At 41.7% G+C, this 14,127-nt stretch overlaps 1 protein-coding gene across 1 annotated transcript; it reads left to right on the top strand.

The window, feature by feature from the left end:
- The first annotated feature begins 8,552 nt into the window (after positions 1–8,552).
- Positions 8,553–11,695, top strand: LOC136517950 (DNA-directed RNA polymerases II, IV and V subunit 8B-like). The gene is made up of 5 exons (XM_066511607.1): positions 8,553–8,707; positions 9,070–9,147; positions 10,002–10,159; positions 10,387–10,484; positions 11,174–11,695. The coding sequence occupies exons 2-5, from the start codon at positions 9,075–9,077 to the stop codon at positions 11,283–11,285; spliced, it is 441 nt and encodes a 146-aa protein (XP_066367704.1). The 5' UTR covers positions 8,553–8,707; positions 9,070–9,074; the 3' UTR covers positions 11,286–11,695.
- The last annotated feature ends 2,432 nt before the right edge of the window (positions 11,696–14,127 follow it).

The following is a 14,127-nucleotide window of genomic DNA, read 5'->3' on the forward strand; positions in this document are numbered from 1 at the left end:
CTCTTAGTTGCCTTCAAATGACTTTCTCTTGGTGAGGCTTGAAATCTAGCACACATGCATACACTAAACATCACATCCGGCCTTGATGCGGTCACATAGAGTAGGCTTCCAATCATAGACCGATACATCTTTTGATCCACCATATTGCCACTAGCATCACTATCCAAGCTTCCACTTGACCCCATTGGTGTACTAATAGCTTTACTATCATCCATTCCAAACTTCTTGAGCATGTCCTTAATATACTTACCTTGACTCACAAATGTGTCATTCTTCATTTGCTTAATTTGAAGACCAAGGAAGTAACTAAGCTCTCCAATCATAGACATCTCAAACTCACTTGCCATCATCTTCCCAAACTCTTCACAAAACTCTTGATTGGTTGATCCAAAGATGATATCATCAACATAGATTTGCATGACAAACAAGTCATTTTCAAGCTTCTTGGTGAAGAGAGTGGTGTCAACCTTTCCCATCTTGAATCCCTTAGAGAGTAGAAAGTCCCTCAATCTCTCATACCATGCTCTAGGTGCTTGTTTTAATCCATACAAAGCCTTTCTCAACTTGTAAACATGGTTGGGTTTCTTTTTATCTTCAAAACCAGGAGGTTGCTCAACATACACAAGCTCATTGATGTACCCATTGAGAAATGCACTTTTCACATCCATTTGGTACAATTTGATGTTGTTGGCATAAGCATAAGCTAGCAAGATCCTAATTGCTTCCAATCTTGCAACTGGGGCATATGTTTCTCCAAAGTCAAGACCTTCAACTTGAGTGTAACCTTGAGCCACTAATCTTGCTTTGTTCTTTATTACTATCCCATCTTGATCTTGCTTGTTCCGAAAGATCTACTTGGTTCCAATCACATTATGATCCTTAAGCCTCTCAACTAAATCCCATACTTGGTTTCTTGTGAAGTTGTTTAGCTTTTCATGCATAGCATTGATCCAATCAATATTCTTCAAAGCTTCATCTATCTTCTTAGGTTCAATGGATGACACAAATGAGAAATGTTCACAAAATGAAGCCAATCTTGATCTTGTTTGCACACCTCTTGAAATATCACCAATGATAGTGTCCAATGGACGATCTCTTGCAACATTGGTTGGTTGAAGCACTTGCACTTGATTGCTAGCATTTGATTGATCACTTAGTTGAGATGATGAACTAGCCATTTGTTGATCTTGCACATTGCCATCACTAGTGCTTACTTGGATTTGATCATGAGAACCACTAGCTTGCACATTTGAGTTAGAGAGTACTTGGTTCTTGTCATCTTCAACATCTATCACCTCTCTAGGCCTTATATCACCAATGTCCATGTTCTTCATTGCATTGACCAATTGGGTGCCTCTTACATCATCTAGATTCTCATATTCCTCTTAGGAACCATTTGTTTCATCAAATTCCACATCATGAACCTCCTCAAGAGTACCACTAGCCAAATTCCAAACTCTATAAGCCTTGCTAGTAGTGGAGTAATCAAGCAAGAAACCTTCATCACATTTCTTTTCGAACTTGCTCAATCTAGTGCCTTTCTTCAATATATAGCATTTACAACAAAAAATCCGAACGTATGCTATGTTGGGATTTATTCCATTCAAAAGCTCATAAGGTGTCTTCTCCATCATGGAGTGACAATAGAGTCGATTGCTATAATAGCAAGCCGTGTTGATTGCTTCAGCCCAAAAAGAATGACTCACATTGTACTATCTCAACATTGATCTTGCCATGTCAATCAAAGTTTTATTCTTCCTTTCAACAAGCCCATTTGATTGAGGAGTATACTTGGTCGAGAATTGATGTCTAATTCCAAATTCATCACACAACTCATCAATTCTAGTGTTTTTGAACTCACTTACATTGTCACTTCTAACTTTCTTGATTGTTGTTTCAAACTCATTGTGAATACCCTTGACAAATGATTTGAACGTTGCAAACACATCACTCTTGTCAATAAGAAAAAATACCCATGTGTATCTAGTGAAATCATCCACAATCACAAATCCATATTTATTTCCTCCAATGCTAGTGTATGTGGTTGGTCCAAACAAGTCCATATGCATCAACTCAAATGCCTTGGATGTGCTCATCATGCTTTTCTTAGGATGTGTGTTACCAACTTGCTTTCCGGCTTGACATGCACTACATAACTTATCCTTCTCAAATGTGACATCTTTCAAGCCTCTAACTAAGTTATGCTTAATCAACTTGTTCAATTGTTTCATTCCAACATGACCAAGCCTTCTATGCTATAACCAACCCATGCTAGACTTAGTGATCAAACATATGGTCAATTGAGCTTCTCTAGCATTGAAATCAACTAAGTATAGATTCTCATATCTAAATCCTTTGAATATCAAGTTAGAGCCATCTACACTTATGATCTCTATATCATCCACACCAAATATACACTTGAAACCAAGATCACACAATTGAGCTATCGACAATAGGTTGAAGTTCAAGCTCTCTACTAGTAGCACATTGGAAATGCTCAAATCATTGGATATTGCAATCTTACCAAGCCCTTTGACCTTGCCTTTGCCATTGCCATTGTCACCAAATGTGATACTATCAATCCCATTGCTCTTGTTTTCATTGATTGAATTGAACATTCTTGGATCACCGATCATGTGTTGTGTGCACCCACTATTAAGCATCCAATGCCTTCCTCCGGCTTTATAATTCACCTACAAAAGAAGATCAATTCCTTTTAGGTACCCAAACTTGCTTGGGTCCTTGAATGTTAGTTACCAAGGACTTTGGTACCCAAATAACCTTCTTCTTTGGGCTCACAATTGGTGTACCAATGAACTTAGCCTTCACACCATTAGCACCCTTATAAAGCATGTAACAAGAATCAAATTTGATTGAGGATACATTAGGTAGCTTGTTCTTGTTAGTCTTGCAATTTTGCTCTATATGCCCAACTTGCTTGCATCTATTACAAAACCGACCATTGCCCTTCACAAAGCTAGCTTTGGGAGTGACAAAGGCCACCTTGCCTTTCTTGGGGGTATAGCCTAATCCCTCTTTATTGAGAGAAAATCTTTGGCTACCCAAGCACTTTAGCAAGCGGGCTTCTCCACCATAGGCATTGCCTAAGGCACGAGTGAGCTCATTCACCTCCTTCTTGAGGGTCTTATTTTCCACCATTAGTGAGGTTTCACAAGTGAGACCATCACTCAAAGGTAAAGTAGAAGTGATATTGCTACAAGAAGTATTAGTGGGAGCAACAAAAATAGATTCATTAATAAGATCACATGTTAGTCCCACATCACATGATATGATCATTTGCTCCTTCTTAGCTTCCTCCACTTTGACTTGCTCAATGAGAGAGGAGTGAGCCTTTTCAAGCTTAGAGTGAGCTTTGCCAAACTTCTCATGGGCTTCCATTAGCCTCTCATGAGTAGCATTGAGCTCATCAAAGGATTGCTCAAGAAATTTTACTTTCTTGCGCAATTCTTTGCACTCCTTTCTCTTCATCTCATTGCAAGCGTGCACTTGCTTACACATGTCCAAGAGCTCCTCCTTGGTGTACTCCTCATCCTCATCCTCATCATCATTATCATTCCTACAAGAGTCACTTTCACATTTATCATCATCACTCTCATCATATTTTACCTTGGTAGGCTTTACCACAAGACACGTCGATAGAGTGTTGAAGATGGAGAGCTTCTTGTTGATGGCAATGCTTGCTAATGCTCTCTTGATAGATTTCTTGTCATCATCACTGGAGCTATCACCATCCGAGGAACCATCACTATCCCAAGTGACTACATAGCCTCCACCCTTCTTCTTCTTTTAGAAGGTCATTCTTTTCTCCTTCTTTTCATTCTTGTCTTTCTTGTGCTTCTTCTTCTCATCTTCATCATTATTATTATTGTAGGGACAATTTGCTACAATATGATCGGAGCTCTTGCAATTGTAGCATCTTCTCACATACTCTTTGCTCTTGGTGTGATCTCTTCTCTTTCTTGCACCATAGCCCTTCTTCTTCATGAATTTTCCCATCTTGCGGACAAAGAGGGCCATAGCTTCATCATCAATATCACTAAGATCATCATCATCGCTTGATTCTTTCTTGGACTTGCCCTTGTTCTTAGATGATGATGAGCTAGCCTTGAATGCTATACTCTTCTTCTTCTTGTCTTCTTCTTCCTTCTTGTCATCCTTGTTATCCCCCTCCCTTTCCACACGGTATGTCTCTTGGGTCATGACATCACCTAGTACTTGGTTGGGGGTAATCTCCTTCAATCCTCCTCTTATGATGAGCAATCTCAACATCTCAAATCTAGGAGGTAGGCACATCAAGAACCGATGAGAGACATCATCATCCTTAATCTTCTCTCCCAATGCCTTCAAATCATTGACAATCACTTGTAAACAATGGAACATCTCTGGAATGCTCTCATCTTCCTTCATCTTGAAGCTTATCAATTTATCCTTGAGGATATACAACTTGGCACTCTTCACCGCCAGTGTGCCCTCATATGTTTCCTCCAATCTCTTCCACACCTCATTTGCTCTTTTCACAATCCTTGATTTGCTCAAACACCTTGGAATCAATGGCATTGTATATGGTGTTGAGAGCCATTATATTACATTGCTTGTTGATTTTATCTTGGTTGGTTGGATCATCAGGATCAATGATAGCATAGTCATTCTCGGTCACTTCCCATACTTGATCATTGATTGAACCAAGATACATCCTCATCTTTCTCTTCCAATAATCATAGCATGTGCCATCAAAGAACGGTGGTTTGCCCCCCACATGGTTGAACACAACTTGAGCCATAATTTGACACCGAGGTTGTTAAGCCTTCAATCAAACGGTGACCACGGCTCTAATACCACTTGAAAGGTCCTAGTATGGCTAGAGGGGGGTGAATAGTCTATTTAAAAATCTACAAATCAACTAGAGCAATTTGATTAGTATGACAAAAGGCGAAATGCAAACTTGCTCTAGCTCTACAAGGGTTGCAAGCCACCTATCCAACAATTCTAGTTGCAATGATTACTAGACACACAACTTGCTATGATACTACTCACTAAGAGCTCTCAATCTTGCTACACTAAAGAGCTCCACTAGATGAACTTAAATAACAAATCAAGCTCTCAATTCTAGTTACACTAAAGAGCTTGCCACAACTAGTTTGCAAGAATATAAAAGAGTGAGTAAGATGATTATACCGACGTGTAGAGGGATGAACCAATCACAAGATGAAGATTAAGCTAATTACCAGGAGAATGCAAATGACAAGAGACAACCGATTTTTCTCCCAAGGTTCACGTGCTTGCCAACACGCTAGTCCCTATTGTGTCGACCAACACTTGGTGGTTCGGCGGCTAAGAGGTGTTTCACAAACCTCGTCCACACGATTAGACACCGCAAAAACCTACCCACAAGTGAGGTAACTCAATGACACGAGCAAATTACTAGAGTTACCTTTCGGCACTCCGCTGGGGAAGGTACAACTCCCCTCACAATCACTGGAGAAGGCCACGAACAATCACCAACTCTTGCCAATTCTCCACCGCTGCACCGAGCCATCTAGGTGGTGGCAACCACCAAGAGTAACAAGCGAAATCCGCAGCGCAACACGAATACCAAGTGCCTCTAGATGCAATCACTCAAGTGATGCACTTGGATTCTCTCCCAATCTCACAAAGATGATGGATCAATGATGGAGATGAGTGGGAGGGCTTTGGCTAAGCTCACAAGGTTGATATGTCAATGAGAATGTACAAGAGAGTGAGCTAGAACCGGCCATGGGGCTTAAATAGAAGCCCCCCACGAAATAGAGCCGTTGTACCCCTTCATTGGGTACTGATCGGGGTGACCAGACGCTGGATCCAGCGTCCGGTCGCCCGATGTAAGCCACATGTCATTCTGAGTTAAACCTGAGCCGCTAGATCTCAACGGCTATTAACTGACCAGACACTACAGCACAAGTGACCGGACGCTCAGACCATAGTGTCCGGTCATTTTCGGTCATTTCCAGTAAGCTCCCAAAACCATCTTTTGCCGACCGGACGCGTCCGGTCATGCCCGATCGGACCCTGCCAGTGTCCGATCATGCTGTGACTACTTACTGTGCTGCCCGACAACACGACCGGACGTAGCCCTTCAGCGTCCGGTCGCTGAGCGACCCAGCGTCCGGTCAGTTGACCGACGCCAGCATCTTTGCGGCCAACTCCATTTCACTTCTAACTTCTCCACCCTTACTCAAATGTGCCAACCACCAAGTGTATCATCTTGTGCACATGTGTTAGTATATTTTCACAAACATTTTCAAGGGTGTTAGCACTCCACTAGATCCTAAATGCGTATGCAATGAATTAGAGCATCTAGTGGCACTTTGATAACCATATTTCAATACGAGTTTCACTTCTCTTAATAGTACGGCTATCAATCCTAAATGTGATCACACTCTCTAAGTTTCTTGATCATCAAAACAAAATAGCTCCTATGGTTTATACATTTGCCTTAAGCTTTTTATTTTTCTCTTTCTTCTTTCTAAGTCCAAGCACTTGATCATCACCATGGCATCATCTTCATCATGCTATGATCTTTGTTTGCTTCGCAACTTGGAGTAGTTCTACCTATCTCATGATCATCTTGATAAACTAGGTTAGCACTTAGGGTTTCATCAATTAACCAAAACCAAACTAGAGCTTTCAACAGCTCAGCCGGACCGACGCGCAGCACGTGCGACGATGAGACCGCCATCGGCAAGGTCACGTGCGGTGCATGCATGCGATGGCATGAGCACCCACACACGACGCCGCACACCTGAACACGGTGACCGCGCACAGTCTGAACGGCTGCCCTAGGTGACGTGCACGCATTTTAAAGCGTGTCTAAAAACTAACCTAACACAGTTGAAGCTAAACTACCTTACCATGCTAACGAGGGTACATCAGTCTACCATAAGGAGCAAAACACAGCATTGACCTTTAGCTAGATTTTCTAGAATTAATTCACCAACATGGCATTGCCACACTGTTTTCAAACTTAAAATTTCTTTCAAGTCTTGAGCTGAATTTGACTTCAAGTTCCATTTCCAAGTCATTAGAAATACTAGCTAGTCATATTATTTTTCTACAGCAAGAGTTGCATTGTCATCTACAAAGTTTATACTTTAAACTTTATTTAAGTATCACACACATGTTCTATAGTTATTTTGTTTAATAAAATTGATTTTCAACCCTACTTGATATACATGAGCTATTGAATTAACATTGATTTAACATTTTTATTGGTTATTTTAGGCTATAAGAAATTTATCAACACCTTCTATCGTATGCATTATTACATAAACATGATGCTCAGGACATGATTTAGTAGTTTGTTTAGGACGTAACACTGAGGGTGTTATACAAGCCACATATCAAAACAATTCTAGTCAATTATGATCTCTAGGCACACTCAAAACTATGTCACTACTTCTACAAACTAGCGAGCTAACAAGAACTAGTTACAACCAACTAAAACACTAGCTAGCTAACTACTCTTAAGCTACACAAGAGAACTAGCTACACAAGAATGATTACAAATGTAAATACAAGTATAGATAAGAGTATGCCAATCGTAGCAAGAGACAATCAATCAATCTCAATGAATACCAAGTGAAAACCAATTGAGATAATTAACACATAAGTTTTCTCCCGAGGTTCACGTGCTTATCGGCACGCTAGTCCCCGCTGTGTCGACCGTTCACGTGGTGGTTTGTGAGCTAATAGGCATCTCACCTAACCCAACACTTGGGCGCCGCATGAACCTACACAAATGAGGGTACCCAACGACACAAGCAATCCACTAGAGGTGCTTTTGGCACTCCGCCGGAAAATAAAGCCCAAGAACCCCTCACAATCTCGATCGAGATACCCACAAACAATCACCAATTCGTGCCAATCACCACAAGCTACTCCGAACCGTCTAGGTGGCAGCAACCACCTAGAGTAACAAGAAATCCCGCAACTCACATGATCACTAGTGCCACTAGATGCTCAAACTCTAAGCAAATGCATTATAATCACTTTCAATCCCAGAAAGATGATGAATCAATAAAGGAGATAAGTGGGAGGTGTTTGACTTAGCTCATAAGGATGTATCAATTATCAAAATATATAAGAGAGTGAGCTAGAGCTAGTTAACACCTATTTATAGAGAAAATTGTTTTTATTTTAGAAAAATGTTGTTATCACTTCTTGGTTTGTGAAATTGGTATATGTTCTTGTGAAAATGGCTTCTAGCTTCAATAGAAAATACTCAACCTTAATAAAATATAAACAGTTTCATTTACTTTTTTAAAACATACTATATATTTACTAGCCAGTGATAGTGTCCAACGAAGAGAATAGATATGAAATTTCTGTTATGTTATTTAAAACAAATGTTGTACTAACCATTGATAGTGTCCAATAAAGAGAATAGATATGAAATCAACAAGAATAAAAAATTAAAAGAGAGGTAAAGAAAAATAAAAAAACAGAAATTTTCAAAGATACTGAAAAAACGGCCCACAAGAAGCCATAACCTGCATTCCCCCTTCCGCCGCTGCATCCCCTCTTCCCTCCTCGTTCTGTCTCTCTCTCTCTCGCTACCCTCTCGCTCTCAGACGACTGTTGGGCCGCCGCCGCCCTAGGCCAGGTGCTGAGGCTTTCGTTGGTCTCTTCGCCGGCGACGAGCACCCACCAGGTACTCCCACACCTTCCCTTCCCTTCCCTTATGCTGTGCGAAGCTGAGCACCGAAACCCTAACCTAAAGCTATATAGCTATTTGACAAGCCTCCTAACTTCGAAGTTTTTGCAAAAATTATTGGGTGTACATGTGTACACCCATGTCCCCCTTTACTGGATCCGCCCCTGGGAGGAGGCACAAGGCCGTCTGCTTTTGTCGGCGTGGACCGCTCGCTTCCACTGTCTCGATTGAAGTTTGATGCGTGATTAGTAGCTCATAGTCCGATTTCGCGTCTTATTTGCCTGATTTTGGTTCACGGACTAGTTTACTGACTGTCAAGTCAGCTGAGGGCTTATGCAGTCACTCTCCTTTTTATCCAGGAGAAATGTCTGAGCATCTCTTCGAGGACACCTTCGTCGTCACTAGGCTCGACCCTGATGGCAAAAAGTTTGATAGAGGTAAATTCTTTCTTTCTAAAATCTGAACCAATAACAAAGGTAACTTCTGAATGAGCAGCAAGGGTTTCTCCTTTTTTTAGTACTGTGTACTGTGTTATAGCATGGAGTATGTAGCTGTGGTAATAGTGTAATGACAATTACAACTGATGATTCTTAGTTTAGTTTGCCTTGCTCATATCAGTAATTCAGTATCGCTCATGGTTTAGTAAGATTTTACCATCTGGATGCTCATGGTTCTGTTAGGGGGGGGGGGGGGGAAGGCTTCAGACACATTTTTTGTCCCATCTAGTCTAAGCATAATAGGTAATGGAATTGCATTAATAATGAGAACGCGGATCATGTACTCTGATACCTATAAGCTGTTTTCCTGATATTTTGTTGCACCATGTGCTTGTGTAATTGGAGGTTGAAACTATCATGAAATACCTTCCCAATATTCACACTGCAATCCATGCTGTCATATTTTGAGAATCTTCTAATGATAAGGACTTTTTGCTGGGTAATAATGATTATAAATGTCTTTTGTAAACCTGATTGAAACAACGCTTTCATATTGTTTTTGTCCTGAAAATCTCTTTCTTCTGCTATCTGAAGTACATTCCTGTAGGACATACTATTAAAATCTAAAGGTGCACTCTGTATCGAAATAATATGCATGCAATCATTAAAATTTATCTAAAGGTTCTTATCTTGAAATATTTCACTGTATAGCATATTATTCATCTATCCACCACTTCTTTTTCACTTTATATAGCTTCCGTCGATATTATGAGTTAACTAACTATGCTCAATTGCCAGCCTTGTTCTAGTATGACCTTGTGCTCATGTTCTGTTCTTCTCTTGCATGTGTACAGTTTCTCGTGTCGAAGCTCGCAGTGAGCAGTTAGATATGTATATGCAGCTAGATGTTGCTACTGATGTTTATCCTGTGCTTGCTGGTGAGAAATTTAACATGGTTTTAGCACCTACTCTGAATTTGGATGGCACTCCAGATACTGGATACTATACACAGGTGATTAACTTAGCCGTTTTGTGAAATTTGCATCATGCAACTTGAATTTTAATGATATTGACTGATGCAATGCAGCATCCAGTTAATACTGTGTCTTGGGTTCATATGATATCCTCAATGTGCTTTGGGTCTATATGATACCACCAATGTTCCTTGTTGCAGGATTTCATTTTAGCTGATGAGGTTTGTAGATAAGATCTAATTAACATAAACTATCTATTTTTCAGGCTGGTAGAAAAACTCTGGCAGACAATTATGAGTACGTCATGCATGGGAAGCTTTACAAAATCTCAGAAGACACTTCCTCCAGCCAAAATGCTAAAGTGTATGGTTTTCTGCTTTTCCTTAAACTGAAAACTAGCAAACAGTGTAGCAATTTGCACCTTTTGATGCACTAGAATTTATTCTATTAGCATGTGAGTATTTGATTCACTTGTTACATGCTACTATGTATTGTGTATTAATTTTTTATCCTATTGGTGAGCTCTTCCAGTATATGATAGCTCATGGATCCACTATTGATTTCTGAACTAAGGATTGAAGGATTTCCACATTGTTTTACCTTATCAAAGTGAACACAACCACTATAAAGCTTATAATGTTATTCTTGGTACTGAAGAAATTGTACCCATATATTCTGATGAAGCCCATATGAGCTCGCTTGTGAGAGAATTTGATTCTGCAAAGTACTTTTGAACATCAAAAGAGCTTGATTCGGATATCCCATTAATAATGATTTTATCTGCATATTATTTTCATCTGATAATAGCATTACTTGCATATAGATATAGAAAAGTCCTTCAAGGACTTCAATGTCTTGTCTTGGTAAGAAAGGAATAAAATGGCTTCAGTTGATTTGTTTGAAGTTTAAACCTGAAATGTCCTCATTTGATTTCTTTAAAGTTTAAACCTTCATTCATATTATTGTATGTAGAATTGAATCTTCTTTTGTATATGCAGTTCTTTTTAAAGTAGGTGTTGTCTTTCTCACGTGGTACTTTTTTCCCCTTTCAGGGAGATTTATGCATCATTCGGTGGTCTCCTGATGCTGCTCAGGGGTGACCCTTCCACTGCTGCTAGCTTTGAGCTGGATCAGAGGCTCTTTCTACTGATGCGCAAGGTGTAAAACTACTGCTGAATGTGACAACTTCCAAAAATATCCTTGCGCTGATCGTTCACTTAATCGCATTGAGGGCTATGGGTATTTGGCCTTGCTCATACTTATTTAACTTCCATCCATGGTTCCTGACCTTGACTCCATGGGTGAAACTTGTTATATACTGTCACGAGTACTGTTTTCTTTCATTATGGATTCATGGTAATGAGTTCCCGTTTCTTGTCAAAAAGACTGATGTGCATAGGGGGCGTTTGGAACCCGACCTGGACTCGGGCGCTCAACCAGACATGTCGATCCAGCCCTAGGTGTTGGAAATCGACAGCCTGGGTGAGCTGCATGGCCCAGGCGCGATTTCCAGTTCTAGAATCAAACAGGCCCTAAATGAGATCCGTGTGAATATACTACATAGTCGGGCATCAGTCTATCCGAGATACATTTAACTTTGTGTTGCTAAGTTTTGTGCTGTGAGCTTTTGTGCGTTATTTTGAATAGTTTAGGACCGTGGTATTGACGTGCATGATTTGTGTTCCCCGTTTCGTTTTCGTCGCTCCTACCCATACAGTATAATATAACGCTGAATAGATAATATGTGCAAGTGGCCTAGCTGGTGGATCTGTCTTGCTATTTTACTGCCTTCATTTTGAGAAATGGACAGCCGATCCTTAAACTTGGTTCAGGAATCAGGACGCCATTTAGGTACTTAAACTTCCAAAAGTTACATTTAGATCCCTGTGACCAAAAGGCGAGTTAATCTGTTTGAGTAATTATTAAGTTTTGGTGAATTCGACCCCATGTGAAATGATGAGTAAGATTAGGAACCTGGATAAGCATTTTGAAAGTTTGAATATGGAAGACACTCAAGAGACAAATTCGAGGCCAGAAGGTGTTTCTTACTCTTTCTTTTGAAGAAATGCATGGGTTCATTATTATAAGAAAAAACTGCATGGGTGAATGATTTGTGGGATAAAATTTGAATGCTAGAATGATATTCTTAAGAGGATGGAGGGAGTATTTTACGCTTCCTTTGAAATGCATGGGTCCTTAATTATAACAAAAATGCATATGCATAGGTAAAAGTGAAATGGTCTTCGGTATATCTACCAGCTGATGGTACTGCTTGCTAGTCACTCCACTCAGTCCTAGGAGTACGCGGTTGCGCCTCAGTTCAGCCATGGCAATGCCGCTCCACCTCCTCCTCGCGCTCGCCGCCATCACCACCGCCGGGCGTAGCAGCAGCAGCATCCGCTTCCACGGCCGAGCACATCCTGGGCGTCAACTACGGCACGCTGGGCGACAACCTCCCGCTGCCGCAGCGCGGGCTGGAGCTCGCCCGCTCTGCGGGGGTGTCCGCCGTCCGCTTCTACGACGCCAACGCCACCATGCTTGCCGCGGCCGCCGCCTCGGGGCTGGAGTTCGTGCCGAGCGTCCCCAACGAGCTCATCCCGTCACTCGCGGCCTCCCAACGCGCCGCCGACGCCTGGGTACCTGTTCGTCCGCAACGAGGTCCTCTTCGACCCCACCGCCAGGTCTCGGTGGGCCCGGCTCGTCCCGGCCATGGCCAACGTCCACCGCGCGCTGCGCCGCCACGGCATGGGCCGCGTCAAGGTCAGCACCACATTCAGTATGCACGAGCTAGAGGGCCAAAACGTGTTCCCGCCATCCGCCGGCGCGTTCAGGCTCGACATCGCCGGCGTCGTCGTCCGCCCGCTGCTCGCCTTCGTGGACCGCACCGGCTCGCCCCTCTTCATCGACGCGTACACCTACTTCACTTGGTCGGCGAACCACACCGTGGTGCCGCTGCCGTACGCGCTGCTCGAGCCATTTCTTACATCACTTTCCATGCAACATCATAGTATAATATTTATGGTTTATAACAGCGGAATATAACCATGTTATCAGAGTTTCAGCGGAAATAACATCATTTAATGAAGGTAAACATTAACGTGATGATCCGTTATATACCTCATAACAGGTTATAAGTTTTTTCATTGTAAAATATTTTGGATGAAAGTTTTAAATAAACTCTATGTCCGCAACGTTAAGAAAATCATCGCTGAGCCCACCAGAAGGTTTCCACACACAAGTGTTAGCTCTAGCATCCACCTGTCACATGCAACAGGGTATAACAAACCCTGAGTGCTTAATTGTACTCCGCAAGACTTACTCGTCAGGAAGAAAGAAAATACCCCAAGGATATGCAAGGCTATCTAGCTTGTGGGTTATTGCATCTGCGGGAGCATTACTAAACGTGTGTCCTTAGATTCAATTTTATTAGCAGTCATCATTAGTTCATTAACTAACCATTCTATGTAAGCACCTATGCTACTTTTAAGCAGATGGTAAACAATCAGAACCATTTTATCACCTTTCAAGTTCTAGTTCTTACTACGATGCTAGATCGCAGCCAAATCGTACCGTATTACACGGTGATTCGTAAACCAATGTATCCTAGCTGGGTACCCCAAAACACACGCCCCGCTTGTACCCTAGGCACAAGCAGGACCAACCCACCACTCTCCTGTCAAGGGGTCTAAGTCCCCGTCCAAACTAGGACTCTAAGCCACCACACCTAAGTCCCGGACTCAGTGTGTTGCTTAGACTTCCACCATCCCCGCCTTCAATCAATCAGTCCGAAAAGAGCCAAAACCCATGACAAGAGAGCAATGAGCCTTCTTGCCCCCATAAGCAAGTATGTGCTCAGGATAATAAGTCTTTGACCTGACTAGAATCCAATGCAATGGACGGTCCTCAATCGACACAGGCGGAACAAATGCAATCCGAGCCTCGCTCGAATGCCTAACCAAGTCTAGATCCAAAGTACCATTCCGCCCGGTCTCCAATTATCATTCAT

Source organism: Miscanthus floridulus, chromosome 17 (genome assembly GCF_019320115.1).
Source record: "Miscanthus floridulus cultivar M001 chromosome 17, ASM1932011v1, whole genome shotgun sequence".
NCBI lineage: Eukaryota > Viridiplantae > Streptophyta > Magnoliopsida > Poales > Poaceae > Miscanthus > Miscanthus floridulus.